Source organism: Triplophysa dalaica, chromosome 4, assembly GCF_015846415.1.
Source record: "Triplophysa dalaica isolate WHDGS20190420 chromosome 4, ASM1584641v1, whole genome shotgun sequence".
Taxonomy (NCBI): Eukaryota; Metazoa; Chordata; class Actinopteri; order Cypriniformes; family Nemacheilidae; genus Triplophysa; species Triplophysa dalaica.
The window spans coordinates 18,011,826-18,035,308 of NC_079545.1; the positions used below are offsets into that span (position 1 = coordinate 18,011,826).

At 37.5% G+C, this 23,483-nt stretch overlaps 1 protein-coding gene across 1 annotated transcript; it reads left to right on the plus strand.

Annotated features, from left to right (window-relative positions):
• Positions 1-470: 470 nt before the first annotated feature.
• On the plus strand, positions 471-22,703 carry loxl2b (lysyl oxidase-like 2b). The gene is made up of 14 exons (XM_056746813.1): positions 471-601; positions 3,318-3,686; positions 3,904-4,079; positions 9,906-10,117; positions 12,078-12,294; positions 16,719-16,902; positions 17,061-17,218; positions 17,314-17,481; positions 19,600-19,765; positions 20,098-20,338; positions 20,938-21,053; positions 21,206-21,342; positions 21,692-21,803; positions 22,178-22,703. The coding sequence occupies exons 2-14, from the start codon at positions 3,347-3,349 to the stop codon at positions 22,246-22,248; spliced, it is 2,298 nt and encodes a 765-aa protein (XP_056602791.1). The 5' UTR covers positions 471-601; positions 3,318-3,346; the 3' UTR covers positions 22,249-22,703.
• The last annotated feature ends 780 nt before the right edge of the window (positions 22,704-23,483 follow it).

Below are 23,483 nucleotides of genomic sequence, written 5' to 3' on the forward strand. Positions count from 1 at the left end.
CCTGAGTCCACCGTGTTCCACAAGGTGGCAGTACACGCCATATGTTATCCATTTACACTAATGCCCAACAGGCATTTTAACAAAAATAAACAAATAATCGTTTAAATTACAGAGTGAACTATACTCTTCTTTTTATTAATTATTATAATTTTTCAAGTATTACACTTATAATTACTCGCAATAAAAAAAGATTACAACCGACCAAAATAATCTGCAATCGCACATCTTTGTCATTATAGCATGTTTATACAAATATTTGTCTCTTTCCCATGACCTTTACCAAATGTGTTTTTGTCGCGATAGGAAATTAATTAGTCATGAATTAATTTCGTTGACGTGTTTTACGCACGCACAACGTGTCTGCACCTCAAATATTCCAGTTATGCGCTCTTAAAACTGGAGGTCCATGAGGTCACCAGCATTCATTTGTGGGCGTGATGGGGCAGTTCAATAAGGCGTAACCTTGTTTCGAGTCGACTCTGCTAAAATTGCAGAAGATAGCCAGTAAAAGTTTAGACGATGTGCAACCGATGAGAGACGGAAAGGTTCACGTTGAACTTCGAAGGAGTATTCTACTGTGAAATTTGCACTCGCAGCAATAGTAAGTTATTACTTTTGTACTTTCTATTTTGTTTCTATGCGTTCTGCTGGCTATTTCGGTGAGATAACGTCGACTTACATTATAATGGATAGAGAAGTATTTCTATTTTACAGGACAACTCGTTCTCATGTAAGAGACAAAACACATCCAAATTTTTGTGTATGACGTCATTATCGAGTCAGTGGGACAAGGATGAAAAGACAAGCGGTTGTAAGAGAGATGAACGAAATGACTCTCAAATGGAAAGAGTTTAAAAAAATGTTTCATGATTTATATATTGTTAACATTGTAACATTAACACGTTTAATGAAAATCACATATTTTGCAAGCGTTTTCTGTGCTTTTGTTTCTTATTCAAGCAGAACAGTTATTGTGTTTATTTGAGCTGTAAACTCATATCTTATTCACGTTGCTCAGGGGACTTGCTGTGTTGTATTGCAGACAACAAACATGATCTAAGTCTTTAGGAAGAGAATGTAAGAGTCCAGAATCCTACAGGGGAAGGAAAAGGTCTTGTACAGAAGAACAAAGAAATGCCACAAACCTCTCCATCTGGACTAGATGATAAACTTCACATAGCTTCATTTTACAACAAGCACGTTTTTGGAATCTTGTGTAAGAACTGCCACGTTTGGCTGCTGTAGTGCATGGGATGGAAATGTTAGCTTATTCATTGAGTTTCCTGGGGTTCATGTCTGTTCGCCACATGCATTTATTTAAGTCGATTTACCGTTTTAATGCACCTGGAAGATTTATTTCTCATTTACTTTATTTTGAAACACTTAATAATACTGGTTGATAGGCTTTTGGACTATAATGTGGAATGTTTAATATGAAAGGTAAGTGAAAAGGAGTGAGAGAGGATGGAAAACGTCATAAAATTTCTTTTTTATTTTGAAGTATTAATCTTGAGGAAACTCTTTGAAGCAGGTTACATTTTTTTCCTGCCTCTGACAGCAGCTGATTGCCGGTGGGGATTGGAGAAATAAAAAAATAATTTTGGAAGGTTTTTGTTGGACTTATTGTTTCTTGCCTTAAAGTGTTGATTCACCCAAAAATAAAGATTCTGTCATCATTTACTCACCCTCTTGTCCTTTCAAACCTGTATGATTTTCCTTCTTCAGCAGAACACTAAAGAAGATATTTTAAAGAATGTTGTTTACTGGCGCCCATACACTTGCATTGGTTTTGTGTTCATACAATAGATGTGAATGTGTGCCAGTGCTGTTCGTACCAACTTTCTTCAAAATATATTATTTTGTGTTCTGCGGAAGAAAGAAAGTCATACAGGTTTAAATTAACAAGGGAGTTTGTAAATGATGACATATTTTGCATTTTTGGGGGAACTATCACTTTAATATTTTTGCACAGCGATGTCCAGAAATCTGACATCATACAATTGTAATTTTAAGTATTTTCTTCCCATCGCGAGGTCTATAGTTAGAATAATGAAAGATGAGTTTGAATTTATAAGGGGAAATAAAGAGGTTGATCAAATCTTTGGTATGGTTTTTGGGGTCCCCCAGCATGCACACTGGTATGGACCAAGTTTGTCCAAAGGCTGATGATCCATGTTATACCAGCACTGTTTGAGAATTTTCGAACAAACATCTAGTGCACTTCATAAGAAGCAAGGAAACTTGAACTCATATTTAGAATTGTATAGCTTTCTGTTTGTTCACTCTAAAAAAGAAAGAGTGCTATATAGCGTAATCATAGGAAAACCACTTTTAGTGCTGTATAGAACCATATTCGGTGCTTCAAAGGTTCTTCAGTGGTTCTTTGGGATGACTGGAGTGTTATAAAGAACCGCCGAAGAACCATACTGTGCTTTATAGCACCTTGGTCACCCCAAAGAACCTCTGAAGAGCCACTGAAGTACCAAGATATGGTGCTGCTATATAGCACTAAAACCGGTTCCCCTATGATTATGAGCAAGAACACTTTTAGGTTTTATATAGCACCAAGTGCCCACATTTAAATTACATTATGGATCCCAGATTTCCAATGTGGTCTTGAATTTTTTTAGATCCCTTTATGTTCTTTCAGTCAAGAAAGGGGATCCTTCATCTAGTCACAACTCCAATTTGATTATTTTTAATAAATCAATGATAAATAGATTTGTTATTGTCATGTGTCTATTTCTTCGATTTTTTCCTTTTTTCTTTATCTGTAGGTAGGCAGAAGAAGAGTTTACTTTGTCAACATAATGGCACTGAACTGCTGAATCATGGTTAATGATGTCCTTATCAAATGAATATATTGTGACAATTCTATTTAAGAACCATTCTTGGCATGAAAGAGATTATTTATTACAGTGATCAAAGTGTTTCAACTTCTCTGAGATTTGTGTGCTTAGTTATACTATGGTACTGCTAAGATCATAAAAACTGTCAAACAGAATTCCATATTTTTCTAATTCTAATATTGTGGACCATGTAAATAAATAAACCGGCACAGTGGGGTATAAATATGCCTCTGAGTCCTCATTATTGCCTCTTTGATGCCGCTGACGGATAAAATTCACATCCTTTTTTCTTCTGCTTTGATGCAAGTTCATATAATAATTTGAATAAAAAAGTGAAGATAAAAGTACATAGATCTACAGTATAACACATAGGCCATGAGACTATGGAGTCTGTTAGCATCAAACATGTACTTGTGTTCTTTAGATACAGTATACACAACATTCCTTCATTTTCTCTTTTATTTACAGGCCATAATAACCTTCAAGCCTCTATCAAAATGCTGGTCTTCGGGTTTGTGTCAGTTGTACTGTTGTGCTCATGGGAACTGAGCCATGCACAGTATGAGCACTTGGGTTACCCTCTGGGCTACCAGGACCCTGCACAAGAACTGTACACAGCCCCACAGCTTCCTGCAGACATTCCCAGGATACAGTTACGTCTGGCAGGGGAGAAACGCAAACACAACGAAGGGCGCGTGGAGGTGTTCTATGAAGGGGAGTGGGGAACTGTGTGCGATGATGATTTCAACATTCACGCCGCCCAAGTGGTGTGCAGAGAACTGGGTTATTTTGAAGCAGTGTCCTGGTCTCCATCGTCTAAATTTGGGAAAGGGGAAGGTACGTTAACTATAATATTATGTAATATCACTTAATACATTAAATATCGTTTTCCCCTATGCATGTACTTTAAAAAAAAAGTTTTTGTGTTTATTGAAATAAATGAAGAATGCAGGGTCAGATTTACATGAGTGTTAGTAATTGACCAGCTTTTAAATTTTGGGGTAAATTATTTTGCCATCTTGTTTGCCGTTGGCTGACTTCTTTTGTTTGTTAGGTCGTATCTGGTTTGACAATGTCCACTGCAAGGGAAATGAGAATACCTTGGCCCAGTGTGAGTCCAACGGCATCGGTGTGTCTGACTGCAAACATACGGAGGATGTCGGGGTGGTTTGCAGTGACAAGAGGATCCCAGGATTTAAGTTTGTCAACACCCTTGCCAACAACATCAATGTAAGCTGCATCCGATAAAGATATTCCTCTGCTATAATTTAAAACTAGTGTCGCTAGTATGATTGCAGGTAAGAAAAGGCCTAGTTGCTAAGCAGTGTTTAACAATGAAATGTTCAAACCACTTATCATGTCACAGAAACAAATTAGGATGAAGATATTGCATATCTGTACATTTAGAGTAAGAACAGGATTTGTCACCATCTTCTGTCTTTTTCTTTACAAGCTGCTGCTGTGAGTTATATGGCTTGGCAGTGTCACGTAGAAAGAATGCATTAAGCGCGCAAAGAAGAATTTCATGCAGGAGCTCCTGTAAACAGCGAGAAGCGTTATTCCAGCCTTATGAAAGAGTCTAGAAGATTCTCAGTGGAAAGCCAAGTGGAAAACTAAATGAAATTCTATCGAACCAACAAAACAGACAATTCGGCATCAGAAACGCTTGCAACAAAAATATTTGAATATACTGACATGAACATAAGTGTTTAAAAAGACCAAATTAGTCTTTGTTTTGTAGCGCAGTTTTTGCTATTCTAAGAGCAGGTAGTGATTATACAAGTCAAACAGAGCCTTTGGGGGAAGGTCTAGACATAGGTCTGCTTCTATTTGGAAGTGTCCAACTGGGAGACCTGGAGAGAACACCAGAGTCAGCGTTTCCATCTATTGATAGCAGGCTTTAAAGCGGTAAAATCACTGTGAGGTTCACCAAGTGGGCCACATTTAAATCATGGAATGCTACTGTAGTTTAAATGGGAAGAGTGATGTCATAATGTGGTTTAGTGCATAGAAGACATACTGTATGTGGAAGGGAATCCAAAGATGAGACATTTGCATGGAAAATGTGAACACTAGATTTTCCGGCTAGTGAAGTCTTGAAATTTTACCTTTCCTTGGAAAATCAGGAAAAATGGTCACAATGAAACTCCTAGAGGATGTTTTTATCTAAAAAAAGAAAAGTTTTAGGTCTAAAGTCTAGTCAATGGAAATTGTGTACTGTAAATCATTCCATCCCAAAAAGTTCACTTAGCATTAAAAAAACAAGCCAAATATTTGACCCTGTGAACTTCCTTTAATTCATGGTTTTAAACAACTTGTTTACAGCAAGAGTTTGGTCAGATGTGTGATCATAATTATTCTGAGAATTTCAGAATAGTGCAGGGATTAAAACAGAGTATGTTGCACTACGGTTAACCATAACCAACTTTTGTATGGTTTGTACATGAACTATGACCAGATTAATAAGGTTATATAATATTTTCTCACAATCACAGTGAGTTTATGTCTGTATGAGGTCACGCAGAGTTAAGTGAAAGTAACAAATTATCAGTTGAGATCTTTATAGCCGTGGATGTGTCTTGAACATTCCTTGTGTGTTGCAATATAATATATGAGAACCCTACAATGATTTAGTCTAAATAGCTTATGTTGTAAGTGATTTTATAGACATTCTCATTTTAAATCATTTTGTTATGCTTTTAATAATAAGCTTATTATTTGACCAACAGCTGAGAATTTATAATAGTCTCTGCAGAACTCAGCTTAAACAGATGCTGTTGATCAGCTCCGAAACACTCAGCCAATATTGTTCTAGTGACTAATATGTTCTGTGGCCTCATCTCTGGAACCCGTCCCTGCATATTCATTATTCTTATTCTACAGGTTCCTTGAAGCCCTTTTAGAAAATTTTCAAATTTATATTTCACAGATGTCTATAATATAAGAATTTATTTAGTAACTCCTATAGTGCTGATAGTTTTAAGGCAGCATTTTCTTTCAACTCCTCCAGCCAGTTCCCTTTAGCTTTCTTAAGCACCAGTTGAAAATGGCCTTTATTCCTTCTCTTACCTTTTCCATAAATGGAAACAAAAGACATTAGATATAAGCTTCTATCGTTAGCTTGCATCTCCATCTGGTTTCTTATTTTCATAGGATAACTCCTACATTTCCTGTAGCTCAGTGGTAAGAGCAGTGTGTTAACAACGCAAGTTTGTGGGTTTGATCCCAGGGCATTGTATATACCTATGTATAAATGTATAGGATAATGCAATGTCATTTAGCGTCTGCCAAAATGTAAAATGTACATTAAACATGGTGTTTACTTTAATTAAGTAGCATGCAGCTTCATATAATTGCAAGACAATCACAAACACCATGTGACTTAAGATGTAATATACTATGAGAAGAGTTGTACGTTCCTCTGTCTTAACCTGGCATGTGATGTTTCGTCAGCTTTCATTTAATAGCCCATGGCACGCAGGCATTGAAGTGAATTGCTTGTGGTTTTCACAGTACATTTTACTCAATTTAAAAAAACAAATTTTCCTCATTCCTGCAGATTTAATGATTTCTGCAGTTGTGAAAATTCCCCCGAAAACACAAACCAATGTTTCATGTATTTTTAGGAAATTGATCTGAATTGGCTGTTCAAAGAGTTGCAGTTTGAAGAAGTAAAAGAAGTATAAACATGGGCAACGGATCAGCGGACTTTAGTTTTAGTAGAGAGATAATCATCGGTTTCTGACTCAAGTCTGTCGACTGGCCTGGGCCGTTGTCCAGCGGCGGTCAAAGTGTTTTGTCTGCAATCTAGACAATTTAAAACAGCTATAGACATGTAGTTATAAACTACATAAGCGGTCTGTGACATTCCTGTTCTATTGTGAATTGGGGGAGGGCATTCCTTAGGGAATAGGTATTACCTCTGCCTTCTTTTAAGAAGTCATAGTGTAGTTTTAATTTGATGTTGGACAGTAGAAGTTTGTTTCTTTCAGATGTTTTTAGAATAATGTTGTCGACATGTTAAGGGACAGTTTACTTAAAAAAAAACATTCTGTCTTCCTTTTCTCACCCTCGAGTTGTTCCAAATCTAAATAAATATCTTTGTTCCGATTAAGACTGAGAAAGATATTTGGAAGAATGCTTGTAACCAAACAGTTCTTGGCTATCATTGACAACATACTAGGAAAAATTACAATGGTCAATAGTGCCCCATTACTGTTTGCTGTCCTACATTCTTCAAAATATATTCTTTTGTGTTCAACAGATGCAGTTTTTCCTAAGATAACATGCTCTCTTTCGCTCCTCTTTATGTTTTAAGTAAAAAGCCACATGAGCTTTTTTCCTTATAAACACTCTCTCTTATAGGCAGTAGAAGAATGACGGTTCTCCACTTAGTTCACCACTGGAGCCTCTGACTCCTTCTTCTGTACGAGCGGTATGAAGGCTCTTTATTTCTTCCTGAAAGAGGGACTGGCCTCTAGAGATGCTTTCTTACATCTACAGAAAGATAAGCCCTTACAAATCGATATCCCAGCTGCTTTATTTTTCTTAGCAGCAGAATCCCCTCCTGTTCAAGTTACCATGGAATTCATCCACATGTTAAGGAAATCTTTTCCTGTTTTTCACTACTCTTTTTTTTCACTTCAGACTGTTTTGAAATACAGCTCAGATGTATACACCGATTGAGTCACTAATGTAAAGGTGATGTCATTCATCCCAGAAAATCTATTTACAAAGTCTAGATAGTTACCACATTTTTACACATGGAAAACAACTTTTTCAAAGGTTCAAACTGTGTTAAAAATGTATGCTGTTTGTTAAGATGACGGTATGTGTGTTTGGAAGGTTTTATTGCTCCTGCAGTTGTTTAGTTTTTGTTTATATCAAACATTGATGGAAAATGCTGTGTTGTTGTCTAACTTTTATGTTACCAAAAACACTGCTGTACTTTAGTTTCTGCCAACCACAGAGACCAATTTAGATTAAGGAAACACAAAGTTTTCAGCAAGCTATAACTACAGATATACAGGCCAGAAACAGGCCTGGGACATAAAATGTATTTGTTAGATCAGGGTCACTGACTTGACCGAAATGTTCTTCATTCTTCATTCGTACTTCCTCTTTAAAACCTTTTTATATAAGGGTATGTCTAAATGCCCAAAATTAGTTTTGTGGACAAAATATATATATTGTAGCATCATATTAATTCAATGCTTTTGGAAGACAATAAAAGCCCAGAATAGATGGAAACTATTTTAAGGCTGTTTGAAAAGCATTTATGTGGGTGAGACCTCAAGAAACTGACTGTAAGCAAAGGATGACTACAATTAGGATGCTAAAATGTCATAGTTTTAACATTGTTTAGACCAAATACAGTATTAATAACATGTTCCATCACAATTACGTATTCTCCCTCTTTTTGGAATTGTGGAGACAGCCAGGCTGATGCTCCTGCTTAATAGGCTCCGAAGATTTTTCCCATAGGAAAGTCATACTTTTAATCTTTTTCTGGTAATAAAATGTACTGAAAACAACTTGCTCTGGTACAACTTGTACAAAATTATATTATATTATATTCATAATTATATCATTATTTTAATATGAAGCCCTATAACATTTGGTGTTCATATTACCATGACTACCAGTCAAAAGTTTAGAACACTGTTTCTTATCTTAAAAAGAATTTGATCTAAAGCCGTTAGCTCAAATATCCTTCATAGGAAAAAAATAAAAATTTGAAAATATAAACTTTTTACTACAAACTGAAATTTTGATGACTTTGAGCACAGAATAGATGTATTCAACCAAACAAAGACATTTAAACAGGTTCAGACCAACTTTATGATGAGTAAATGATGAGATAATTTATTTATTGGGGGTGAATTATCCCTTTAATGTATTTTAAATGGCATCTTAGGGTCCCACCTGAGACCAAAGAAGCTGCTTATTGTCTTCCGAAAGTGTATCGGATAGACTTGAACTATTTTCTATGTTGAAATAAAGCCACACAATAACACTGCATTAGTTTCCAGTGTGGTACAGTAAGGATACACTTTGAGAATGCCGCATGTTCATCCACAACCACATTTTCATTCCCAGTTCAAAATCTCCCACTTTAGCTTACATTACCAGCTTGAGTTTCTCATAACAGTCACCCGCTTCCCTTCTGGTTTACACGGTCATGGAAATCAAGGAAAGACTCTCCTTATTTTGTGTGTCTACATCATACTCTCCTACACTTCATGAAGGTCGACGTGAAGAATTGCAGACAGTTTGTAGGTGGAAACAGAGATGGTAATGGAATGTTTAGACCACTGGATTTGCTGAGCACAGCACTTTATATGGTCTTTTTTCGACCTATATGTTCTAATAGCACAGGAATGTAGATTTGCTGCTAAAACTCGTTGAGGAGTCTATAGAAATTATTTAAGCTTCATACGTCTGATATGTGAGATGTAGATCTAGATAAACCTTTGGAGAAATTCGTGTCAGGACTAGTATAAAAGAACAGATAAATGGGATGGCTTCCATGCATTTACAGCATGTAAATCCGATGTCATGCATTGGATGTCTTTGTGATATTACATTTATAGGACATACATAGAGCGCTCTCAATGTGTTTCCGTTTTCCAGACCTTTTCATAAACTAATGGAAAGTATTTCACGCACACACCTTTGTGTAATTGTGAGGTGTCTCTGATTATTTGATGTGAGCCTAACAGCGTTAACCTGTTCTTTGCCTTTTAAAGTCCATCTACTACATCCGTCAGAAGCCATTAAATGTCTTTTTACAGCTCCTGCATACATACAGTCTAGCTGACTTGAGGGTACACTCTGCTGGAAGCTTCTCATAAGTGGAGTGGGTCAACAAGTCCAGCTGATAGCTGAAGTCCTGCTTCTTATAATGAAGTGAAGAATTGTAAAACTGTTTTATAGTGGCTGTGTTTAATGTATCCAGGAGAGAGTTATGCAACATGGATACATTAAAAATGCTGACATGTTCTTAGACATGTTTTTAGAGAAACGAGATAACTCTTGTATCCTTTTGGCCCGCAGAGCATGAACATTCAGGTGGAGGATGTCCGTATACGTCCAATCCTATCATCGTATCGTAAGCGTGTTCCAGTGACAGAAGGTTACGTGGAGGTGAAGGATGGAGGCAAGTGGAAGCAGCTCTGTGACGATGCCTGGAATCAAATGAACAGCAGGGTCATCTGCGGCATGTTCGGCTTTCCCGGAGACAAGAAATACAACACTCGCGTGTACAAGTGAGTACTTGGCTTATCTCCAGTTGAAGTTCATCTTGTTGTTCTTGAATCTTAAACCAAAGTAATCATGAGTAAATTGTAAAAAGTAAAAAGGCTGAAACTTTCATTAGTCATACTGGCCGATTTTTGGGTGACAGATATAAATCTCAATCCATCAGCTGTTGGAAGAGAGCCTGAACAAAAAAAGAGACACATAATGCTTTACCATCGACATTGGCCAGAGAAACCATTGCAAACCTTACAAATAACATAAATACTATAAATCAACGTTACATGGGTAGTTGACAAAAATACCATACATGTGTCCTATGGTGTGACAGCAAAAATTAAAAAAAGAAACTGTTATGAATATATTATTTTGTATTATTAATATTAATATTTAAAATATAAAATAGCACAAGAGAGATTCATTGTGAGTATTTTTTCCAGTTTTTGATGTCACACCAGATGACAAATTCTTTTTCAGCAATTATTTGTCAGCTACCCCTATAGATACAATTCTCGACTGAATATAATTAAACAAAATATTTTCCGATCTTCTGTCCTGCTAACTCAGTACATTCCATACTGTGTTAGTAATTTACTACTCTTAAAATGTAATACATCTCGGGCACTTTCATAAGTGGTGGAAACAGCATTAAAATATCTACTTAGTAATGAATTTGTTTTGTGAGGATTCACTCAGCCACAATAGAAATTAAAACTTTACACAATTTCGCTGGTGTGATGTAAGATTTGCAAGATTTTATAACTTTCCACCCTCCTCCTCTGTGCTACGTGCTTCCCAGCACATGATGGGTCTTATGAAATATACAGGCGCTGTCTGTTTTTTAACATTAGCGCATGCTGTTGGGGGAAGGGGGGCCACGCAGCCAAGGGCCCCTTTTTTTAACGTGCAGCCAAACAGGCTTCTGTTCAACAGTGTCTGTCTGCCCTGTGGCTTTAAATTGTGCTTTCATAAGAAAACTTGGACCGTCCTCTCAGAGGACCTTGCTTGAATGGTGTCTGTAAATAATACGGGTCTATCCCGAGCTGGAACTAGCGGTCAATGTGCTCTGATGATGAAACATTGGAAGGATGGAAGTAACAGCTGTCCAGGTGTCCAGTTATAACCAACAAAGACCATTATTATTAATGTATTTATTTAACTTAACTTAAATTGATTTACTTAATCTTATGTATATGCTTATAGCTTTCCGGTAGGGTTCGATCCCAGGGATGCATATGCTCAGAAACAAAATGTGAAGTACAATGCAATGTCAGTCACTTTGGATGTAAGCGGCTTCCAAATGCATTCATGTAAATGTAATGTAATGTTGGTGAAGCTTTTTTCCTGGCTTTTGCTAACATCAATAGATACTTATATTAGAATTTCCTTTGTTTCTTTTAGTCTTTCACAATGTTTGTGTGTATTTGTGTCTAATACACCAGAAAGAGTTGTTTTTAGCATTTGCTTTGTTTTTTTTCTCTTTTAAAGTCTGTGTGTTGTTTATGTAACTGCAGCTGTGTCTATTTGTCCCAGTAAGAGTTACAGTAGGTTAGTGTTTAAGTGTGAGACATTTTCTCCATCAGAGTCTAAATAAGAAACAAATGTGGTTTGCATTCGTTCTGAATGATGCCGATTTTACCTTTGACTGGGAACTATAGACATATTTTTTATAGTACAAACAATATTTTCTATACAGCCTTATAAGTTCTCTTTAAGTGGATGATTTGTCTAAATTTGTATGATAAAGGTACAAGTTACAGTACCTAGTAAAAGTATAAATATTTTAAGTATTACATTATAAGGGTATATCTTATCTCAAATGCAGATGACTGAAGTCATGAAACATCTGCATGTTATGTGTCTTCCACTTGCACTTGTGCAGACATAGAACTTTGTTTTACAAACAGCAATTAATAATGTTATAACTTAATTTAAAGTAACCTCTCCTTCCTACCCTGCGCTGTTTCTTAGAATGTTCGCCCGGAAGAGAAACCTGACGTACTGGGATTATTCTATAAATTGCACCGGAAATGAAGCTCATTTGTCTAGCTGTAAGCTGGGTCACACTCTCTCTGTCAAAGCCAATAACACGTGTGAGCAGGGCAGTCCGGTGGTAGTCAGCTGTGTCCCTGGAAGGGCTTTTGCTCCTACTCCCATGGCAGGCTACAGGAAGGCCTTCAGACAGGAGGTAAGAACATGAGCCAGATGTTGCTTTTGTTCCAGACATACAAGAAGCCACATGTGCATGAGCCATCGCTATGCGCTGAACTTTAGAGTCTCACCTTTGAGAAAGACCATCAGTCATGAAAGAAAACATGTTTATGTTGTGCACAACACCTTTTATCATCATGGCAGCATGATTTTTTATCAAGACTAAATGAATACTGAAGTATCTTTTATTTATTCACAATGTACAAGAGTGCGGCTGTGTCAATCATCACCACTTTTGCATGCAGTAATTTAGGTTTCCTGCACACTTTGTGATTATATGAATACTAATGGTAGAGAAGAGGATATTTAAGGTTCCTAAAGCACTATGCATTTGCCCAAAAATGACATCACTTTTTCCAAATTATACATTAGAGCGGTCCATTTATGAGCTTGCCTGAGATCTGTTACATGTTAACCGCCAGAGAACACTGGGTTCCTCAGAATTAAGCAAATCTGCACTGTTGAGGTTCATAAAATGACCATTTAAAAAAAAAAAAAAAATCCAAAATGATTTTTAGTTTTTCAGAATTTACTATTTCTAGGTATGTATTTAGGTAAAAAGGTTATTTTTTATTCATTCTGTAAACTACTTACAATATTTCTCCCAAATTTTAAATAAAAATGTTCTATTTGCAATTATATGCAGAAAATTAAAACTGGAGAAACTAGTCAAAATAACAGAAAAGATATTTTTTTCTTCCAGACCTCAAATACATTCAAGCAATACTACAGTTATGTTTTAACATGCATTTAGGAAGAGTTCCGATTTTTTTATGTTATAGCCTTGGTTTTTAATCACAGTTTTCAAGTGTCTTGTCATGCTCTCTTCTTTCGCATTGCTGTTGGATGACTTTATGAATCTCCTGAGGTTTGATTTTGTTGAAATCCAAGAGAAACTGGACTGAAATGGAATCTCTTTGTATTTTTTGTCTGCGGTTGTACACAGTATTGTTTTTGATGAATGAAGATTGATTTGTTCAATCTAACAGAAAAAAATGGATTTAACTCTTAGCTTGTATATCCTCTAGTAAGGATTAAGGATTTATGGCTTGAGGTTTGTCTTGCTGCCCATGAATTTCTGAATTTCTCTGATAGAAACATACATCTCTTGATGCACTTTGGCACATCCTAAGTGAAATACTTGGGGTGGTAGTTGGTTTCAGGTCTTTCAACTTTAGACACCCACGCCCAGGCAACCCAACCGGGAGTGATCAGTTCCCGGGCTGTGCCCATTCAGCATTAGACCACGGTCTGTCCCTTGTGATCCCCAGCCATCTTGAGGCCCTTTCTGCTGTTTCTGAGGCTCTTATGATGGCTTTTCTTTTGTGTGCTACTGTAATTCCCAGGAAGCTGTACGCCTTTGCACAATGATCTTCCTGCAAAGCCCCTGCTCCCTACTTCTATGGGTATGCAGTGTGCACACCAACCCTGCCTGCCAGATGCCCCCAGCTTTTTTGTGATGAAGCCTTGCCTCCGCTTGGTCCACAGCCTTCTGTGCCCTCCACTTCCTCCCAGTCCTCACTTCAATGCTGGCTTTCAAAGACATTCGGGTCACTAGACTCTCTGTAAAGGAGCACCTCCCTCATGCGGCTGACCTTGAACTTTTTGCAGATGCCACTAATTGGAAGCGTCAGTTTATTGGTGTTACCATAGAGGGTGATGCTGCTCAGGCTTTTTGTTTAGACCAAACCACCTTGTGAGGTAGCTGCTGACCCTCTTCTCTAGCCTTTCCGCAGTGGAGAGTGAAAAAATCGTACTCAAGAAGTGGCCAGAATATCCTGGGGTGGATGCCTTGCTGGTATATCCAGGCTTCGAATTTGCCTGGAAGGCCTGATCTATCCGTAGCTGCCAGCCATCTTTCTAATTCCTGGTTTGCTGTTCTTATGGAAGTTGTGGGTACAGTCAAAAATCTTCCCAAGGTTTTTTACGGGTTTCTCGGTCACTGAGGGGATTTGTTTTCCTCCCAGAGAGAAGCAAAACTGATCCTTTACCTTGTCTCTTCTCTGAACAAGGTACCTTGATTTTTGTCACTTAAACTGCACCCAAGCCCATATGATTAGCCTATCCAAGCCTAAGAGGATCCATTGGCTTCCTGGGACTGACAAAATTTTAACTGTCAAGTCATCCATGTACACACTTATGGGTGGTTGCCGGACTCCGGACTTGGTTTTGGGGCCTCTGCACTGTGTTTCAACTGACAATTCTAACATATTCATGGCAAGAGAGTCACCGAAATTGTACATCCTGTGACAATCCCTTTCTTAAGCCGATGCTGGTCAGAAGTCACACCTCTTGTACACAATGTAAGGCACACCATTCGGTCCTGGTGCTGTGCTTGTTCTTCCAGCCTTGATCACCGTTTGGACTTCCTTACAACTAGGTTCCTTGATGTTAAAGTTGGAGGTGGGTGCATGGGAGTGGATCAGGCCTCTGCAATTTCAAAGATCTCCCTTACTGCATCGCTGCAGGCTAGGTGAAGATGGTTGGCTATCTCTTCTTTGGAGCAGGCCAGAGGGCCACTGCGCTTCTGCCCTAGCAGTTGTTTTGTAAATCCAAAGGAGTTTGCTAGAAAGGCAGCATGCTTCTTGTCTCTTTCCTTTCAACGTCTCCTGTTTCACTCTGCTTACCGTAGAGTATGGAGTTTCTTCTTCAGAATGCTGCCTAGTTTTGCTAGTCCTGCTTACCTGTAGCTCAGTGGTAAGAGCATTGCGTGTAAAATGCAAGGTCATGGGTTCGATCCCAGGGGATTGCACATACCATGTATAATTGTATAGTATAATGCAATGTGAGTCGCTTTGGATAAAAGCGTCTGCCAAATGTGTAAATGTAGTCCAGGGTTCTCGTTCTCACTCGCCCACTGTTTTCTCAAGAGTCACAGTTCTTGTCTCAGTTGAGTGATCTTGCTTGCACTGCAATTCTGGGTTTTGATGTGCACATTCTCTCTCCTCCCAAACCTTGGGCTGAACATAGGGTTTGGCCGATAGACGATGACATCATCCATCGCCGATGACTGACACCCATCACAATGTTTGCTTGCATCGTGGTTCCCCTGCATGACGTAATTTTCGTCATCAGGAGGTTCCGCGGTTGTCCGAATATCCCAAACGCGTACAGCACAACTAACCTGACATGCTGTGCATGTGTTGAGCTCGTCCATTCACGCTTTTCTGAGGTCGAGTATGATTTGGAAGCTGCGAAATGCGTGTGCGTGCAAGACTTGACAGTCGTAGAAAGTGAAAACAAACAGTGAATACTTGTCAATGACGACCTAAACTGTGCGCGTCACCGATGGCAGCGGGAAACATCAGTGACACTTGACCCGAGCAGATGACCAATCACACACACAGCCTGCACCGGTGGCCTCAAGATCTACTCGTCTGTCCCTGTGAAATAACAACTGGAAGAAATTCTCAATGTGGAGGACGTACATGCGCAAATACTTGTTGAAAAGTACGCTGTCTTGAAAACTGGTCAAATAATGCGATTTGATAGCAACCCTGATATAATTGTTTTTAATGTTTTGGCAGATGGCCATCCAGCAAACTGATATAACCCCGCCCCCAGATGTCATCGATCATCTCAATGTTTCACTGTTATCATCCGATGTCTACCAATTTGGTAGACATTGCCCAACCCTAGCTGACCACCATAGGTGCCATGGTATGGAGCTTTCTATCTGGCCACCTTTAATGGGGGTTTCCAAATTGCTATCCACATCCTCATCAAATTAGCCCCATTCATTCCCTCTATTGGCTGGAGGCCACTTAACCCACACTTGAAGTTTAAAAATTCTCGGTGCTTGTACTTCCTGATCTTGGAGGTTCTGGGCTCTGTGGGGTGCCTCCCGGCCCAGCTCCTCCTGCGTCTCACCAAGGTTGTCCCTTTTGCGTTGCTCTTGTTAGACCTTCACGAGGAATTTCATCTTGGCCTGGTGGATCTTTAAGCCACGTAGGTTTTTGCAGATTTTCCATGAAAAAAAGCATTTCCTAAATTGAAATATATCCAATCTCTCTACCTACTACATACCGCTCTGGAGATTGCTTGATTCTTATTGGCCAGTTATTCCCTGATACAACTAATAATACACAGTCATCCAGGTACTGCGAGTAAGTTTGGCATGTGACACATACATTAAATATTAATATGTCAAATTAATATTAAATAATATTTACAAATGATGAAACTTGCGTGTTTATCTCGTTTAAACTTTCTGACTTGCTTTAAAACCGAACAGGATTTTCTCTAGGAAAGGTTGTTTCAGATCAGCTAAAAAGTTTTCAAATCAATATTAAATGTTTAATAACTAATTAGGTAAGTAGCATTAATAAGCAGAATAATTTAAAACTGACTGCCTGTACATTATCAATTACTACACCTCACTCTCTCCTTTGTCTTTCACAGCAGCCCCTAGTGCGTCTCAGAGGCGGTGCTGTTGTTGGCGAGGGACGTGTGGAGGTGCTGAAGAACGGTGAATGGGGAACGATCTGTGACGATAACTGGAACCTCATATCAGCTACTGTAGTATGTCGGGAACTTGGTTTTGGAAGTGCCAAGGAGGCGCTTTCAGGAGGTCGGCTCGGGCAAGGTGTGTATAATTTAACTGACCACTCTGTCAGGTAGTTCCAGACTAAACTATTTATCTTTAAACCAGTATACTTAAAAGATCCATTCCATTTATTTAAAAAACTAAACAGGCAAAAAATAAGTAGTTTTTTTTAAATATTATATCATTATCTAATCCAGGAATGGGACCTGTACATATGAATGAAGTTCAGTGTTCTGGCTTTGAGAAGTCTGTCACAGAGTGCCCCTTCAATATGGACAAAGACTCTGAAGGCTGCAGTCATGAAGAGGATGCGAGTGTTAGATGCAACGTTCCAGCCATGGGCTTCCAGCAGAGGGTAGGAAGTGTTCTCATGTATATGAACTGACTACACAATAAAATGTTGATGAGGACCAATTTTACTGTTGCAATAACTGTCTTTTTTTTTTGCAGCTGCGGTTGAGCGGAGGTCGTACCCCTTTCGAAGGCCGCGTTGAGGTTCTGAAAGAGCGGAACGGCTCTCTGGTATGGGGAACCGTGTGCGGTGAGGGCTGGGGCACTATGGAGGCAATGGTCATATGCAGACAGCTGGGCCTAGGATTCGCAAGCAATGCTTTCCAGGTTTGTTTATGGCGCATGTCACCCTCTAAATATCACATCTGAAATGGATGTCTGAGCCTGACTTTGATGCTCTGATTTATAATGCTGAGGCAGAGAGCTGTTTTTGCTGTCTGTCTATCACTTTCACTGGATGTTTCTTTGATGCTAATCAATTGGATATTTGGCCCTTTGAAGAAAGTGATTGTGTGAACTCATGCTTCGTCCGTCCATTCAGCTCTGCTTGGATATATTGGATATATATGGTTAGTTTTGTGCGGGCCGAACGTTTTCATTGTTACCCTACTGGGAAACAGCAAATGCTTGGGAAAATTCTTCTTGTGCATTAAGTTTATCAAAAAAAGATGATTATTTCTGGAACATTTTAGGCCATTGATCTTTGCAGATCATTCTGTGACAGCACAGTTCCTGCGGTGTGAAGTAGCTGAAATCACTGCATTCCATCCCTCCTTGTATAGTCTTATGGGACATTTCACAAGAGGAATTTTGTAATCAAAGTAGATGAGTTTACTATCTAAAGAATCTTTTTAAACATCCGTAGAATGTCTCCCAGTCCAAGACTGAATTCTTTTTTTGTTTCGGGACAAAATGCAGGGAAGCTTATGTATGGTTTGAGTCAAATAAAACATTTTTAAATTAATTTTTTATCTTGCCATTATACAAAATATCAAAATATTTTAGTACAAACATATCTAAGCGGCATTTATTTTTAAGAAACACATTCACACTTTTTTAAATAAAACACATGATAAGGTGTATTGTTTTTTTTTAAATAATAAAACAATAGATTATTGTTACTATTGAACAATAGATATTATTTTAAAATCAAGACGGACAACTGTTAATGACTTTCTGGTTGTTAAGCACACCTGGAACATGTCCATAGTTCATGTAATGACATTGTTGCGAACTTAACAGAACGTTTTAATGTATCCAAAATTGTCTGAGTAGGCCTATTTGTGATATTTAGAAATCCAGGATAGTTTCATAATCTAAAAAAGGAAAAAAAATAGGTAACATGTTTATCGCTAAACATGATAGATATACAGTAGGATCGTTTTTGAGAGACATTACTCAGTTTGTCATTTATAATGCTGAAATTAATAAGCAAAAAGTGGCAGAAGTTGGCTTGATTTCAATCTTTATTAAAGATTATAAACCTTTTATTAAAGGTTAGATTTTCACAGAATGTTCTTTACATTATGTAAGGAATTTATGTAGAAAACAGTAAATCACAAAAACATCATAACTTCAGCTATTTTTTACAGACAATGTCTGGTTTATTAGCCAAATGTACTGTTAAGAAGAAACATGAGAAATTATTTTAAAATCCTTTTGCTTTGATTTAAGACTGTTTTTGCAGAGCACGGCACACCCCCGTTGGACTGCAGTGGAACTGTATCGTGTACGAGAATGATGTTTCTTTAGGATTCCCTTCTGGTTTAACAGCATTAAAGATAAGCGGTTGCACCTGGGTAGCATTTAAGAGATGCTTTGTTCCTATAGAAAATGATGTAACCTCTTCAAATAGATCGTAAATATCTGATAAGAGTGGAAAAGACTGCCTGAAGGGTTGGAAAAAGGTGGAGACCTTACTTTTTCTATGCGATTTATGTTTGGAAATGGTTTAAAATTATGGGTTCTATGTTTGTTGTTATGGGAAAATACATGAAAGCTATAGCCGAGTCATTGCAACATAAAGACCTACTATACTTGTATTGTACTGAATGCAATTAGGTTTCACTTGTTTTCTGTAACATGGCTATTATGTGCTGTTTTGACCGAGTCATCGATTTGCTGCATAGCATGTGCTTTTATAACCTTCATAAGAACAAAGAAGTCTCTGAGGTTTTGATAGTGTTGTTGTCAATAGCGCCACCTTCTGGTTATTTTGTTTTTTAAACTTATTGATTTCAATTGATCATTGAAAATCAGTTTCTGCCATCTATACACTCTTCATGAGATTATAAAATAACTGTTATAAATAACACTGTTGAAATATATATTTGTTTTATTTGTTTAATCGTGTGGTGTTTAAATGTCTGATGTCTCAGCACTTCTTTAATTTCTAACATGAGATATATACATCTGACCTGAATAGAAGTCTTTGGGTTTGTGCAGGAGACGTGGTACTGGCCCGGTGCAGTGAATGCAGATGATGTGGTTATGAGTGGGGTGAGGTGTGCTGGAACAGAGATGTCTCTTTCTCACTGTTTGCATCATGGAGAATATCTAAGCTGCCCTAAAGGTGGAGGACGCTTTGCAGCTGGAGTTTCCTGCTCTGAGAGTAAGAGCATTCAAGTCTAGATAATCTAACTTTCATGCATTTAGTACGTTCATATTTTCCTCATGTCAATTTGACTTTAAATATGCTAAAATCAAATGATTGATTTAAGGTTAATGCCATGTACATAATACAACTTGACATGATTGGATTTTAAAGAAACATTGACCTTTACTTACTGTGTTTGAAAACATTACATAATAAATAGTATGTGATTAAAATAATAAATAAACATATGCATAAACAGATGTTTAAAGGATAGCACTCAAAATTTGTCTTAAAACTTTGTTTGCTATTGGTTGGTTAAGGTTAATGTTTTTTTATGTTTCCTCAAGCTGCTCCAGATCTGGTGTTGAACCCGCAGGTGGTGGAAGAGACCACATACCTAGAGGACCGTCCTATGTTAATGTTACAGTGTGCCTATGAGGAGAACTGCCTCGGTTCCACCTCCAGTTCCACTCCTGCAAACTCTTATCGCCGGCTCCTCCGGTTCTCCTCTCAGATCCACAACAACGGACAGTCTGACTTCAGACCCAAAGCCTCCAGAGAGACCTGGGTTTGGCATGACTGCCACAGGTGAGGCGTCTAAACACCAGTGGAGTCATTTTTTATTTATTTTCTTAACATCTTCACTTTTATAAAAAATTGGGATGATTATAGTACTTTTTTATTTTTGCTAATTCTTACAAAAAATGTCTTGATTTTTCTTCAAACATCTTTGACATATTGCGTTTTGCAATATTGTTTAAATTGCTGTCAAAATGAATTAAACTAGATTTAAATTTACCTAAATTAAAATGGATTGGAATTATTAGCATTTTAATCTGCTTCAGTGTCTTGATCTTGCTGTATGATATGGTTGATGTTATTATCTTAATTCTACACTGACGTTTGTCCAGGGCAATTTGTGCTCAAGGCATTCATTTCATTGAGTTTCAGTGATAAAATAATTTAAATCACAATTTTTCAAACATGAAACGCTTTATGTTTTTTTGCTGCATCACATTATCTTATCTTGTCTTAAAGTGCACACATAAACTTGAAAGCTTATATGTGCACTTTGGGTGTTTTTTAAGTCTTATTCCAATTTAAATGATGGCGAAATGGTATTTTATCTGTGATATTTTACTGTAAAAGCAAAAGAGAAAAATCTCCTGCTGATTTTACTGTTCCAGACATTATCATAGTATGGAGGTGTTCACCCACTATGACCTACTTAGTTCAAACGGAACCAAGGTTGCAGAAGGACACAAAGCAAGCTTCTGTCTGGAAGACTCTGAATGTGATGAAGGTAGAGATGAATGTACAATCCTGTTGTTCCAGTAGTATAGATAAAATCAGCACCCAATCTGTGTCTTTTTATTATTATTGAATTCAAATTTCCTCTTAAATTTTTTTGACAATACCTTATAGGCATTTTAATTGTATGTATTTGTCAATCAGGAATTGAGAAAAGATATGAGTGTGCAAACTTTGGTGAGCAAGGCATCACAGTGGGCTGCTGGGATACATACAGACATGATATTGACTGCCAGTGGGTGGACATTACAGATGTTAAACCAGGAGACTACATATTCCAGGTGAAAATAACTTTTTTAATAAATATGAATTACTTTTTAACTAAGATGTTTTTTTTTTTAATAATGGACTAGTGTGTTAAATCTGCAATATATACTGTGTCTCTTCTGTATCTGTAACTCTTTATCGCCACCTCTGTTTGAGATGTAAAATTGCAGGTCACTTAATGTATCTTCATGAATTGAAACCAAAAGATGTTAAACTTCGCAAAATCACTTAATAACTGATGTGTTCATTTTATACCAGAACAATTAACTGATTTCCGCTTTAGACTGATTGTGAGATACAGACTTATGTAATTGATGACAGCAGACTTATTTAATTGATGACTGAATTCACTTTTTGTGACAGATTGTAATTAACCCTGGTTATGAGGTTGCTGAGTCAGATTACAGCAATAACATTGTGAAATGCAGATGTCGATATGATGGTCACCGTATATGGATGTATAATTGTCATATAGGTAAGCACCTTAAAACCCTGTCACAAACTCAATCCACACCCATGAAATCAAATCAAATCACTTTTATTGTCACATCACTACAGCACAAGTGCCTTGGTGAGTGAAATTCTTGAGAGCGTGCTCCAGAAAGTGCAGAAACAATTTACATAGTACTATTTACATACTTACAGATGACAGTGTGCAATATACACATACATATACTCAGTACACGCAGTGTACTATTAGACATACTTACATTTACCAATACACATTAATCACATGACTTTACATAACCAGTTTTTGTTTGATTTCACCTGTTACTCATGCATGTCATTTACATGCAATGACAACCTTGTGCAGTAGGAGTCACTTTATGATTTTATTTCTTCTTTTAGGTGGATCCATTAGTGCAGAGATAGAAGACACATTCCCTGGCTTGGTCAACAACCAGGTTACCCACAGGTAAAACAGAGGTGCTGATAAACATCCAGATACCCCAGTCAACCAGTGAACTCATCTAGAGGCCTGAACCACTATACCTCTCTGGAGGACCTTTCATCTCACGGCAGTTATTTCATGGTACTTCTTCAACTATGCTCAGAGCCAGCACTGTCCTCTGCTGTACTATCCAACTGAACATCTGGCTTTCAAACAAGAACTCATTTCCAAACTCAGTTCTTTGAGATAATCTGACTAAAATGGTGCTTTTCTGGTCACCATTGAGCCAGTGACAATTCTGAATCCTCTTTCTATCGGTTTGCTACTGGTGTTGAAGATGAAACTCTTGCATAACTCACTTAAGACATGAAAGGAACTCCAGTAAAATTAAACTTGACGGGACTTGTGGTTAAGGTCTTTTTTTATGTTTAAAAAATTGAGAATACTACATGAAACTACAGAAAAATAAAGGCTTGAAGCGATGATTTTCTTTTGCTACTTAGTGTCTCATGTATTTCAGCTCTATACTTTACATTCTGAAAGCCATTTTTATGTTTTTCCTTATAGATATCAATTTTTATTATTTAAGTGTCTTACTTGGCAAGAAAATGTTTTTATGTTAATAGTGCTTGCCTGTAACAATCTTTAGTCAGCGCCAAATTCTTAGAGGGTTAGTTCACCAATAAAAACTATTCTGGCATTTGTTCACTCTCATGTCACTTAATGCCGGCATTTGAGTCTTACTTCTGTAGCACACAAAAGAAGATATTTTGAGAAATTTCATAGTGGTTTTGTGACCGTACAATTGAAGTCAACGAGGGCCCAAATTGTTTGGTCACTTATATCCTTCAAAATATCTTCTTTTGGGTTTTGCAGAAGAAATAAAGTCATGAAGATTTTAAATGACATGGTGAAAAACTGATTAATGAATTTTCATGTTTGGGAGAACTATCCCTGTAAATCCACTCCAGTAGGTGCAAAAACTTTGTTTGTAAACAACCCTCCATTTTGTATCTTTTATTGAGCATGATGGAAACAACCATTTAGGTCATCGTGCTCTTTGTATTAAGACACGTAAGTATGAAATAACTTATTTTATGACAGGGATTTCAGTTTTTTAGGCAGTTTTGTTTTTCAGTGTGCAATGTCTTTCATTTGTTGTTCTGTCAATGGTGCTGACATATGTTTTCCTCAGTTTTTGGAGGGAACATATCAGTTATTTCTATAGTATGCTTACTTGAATTGATGTAAAAATCATGTATG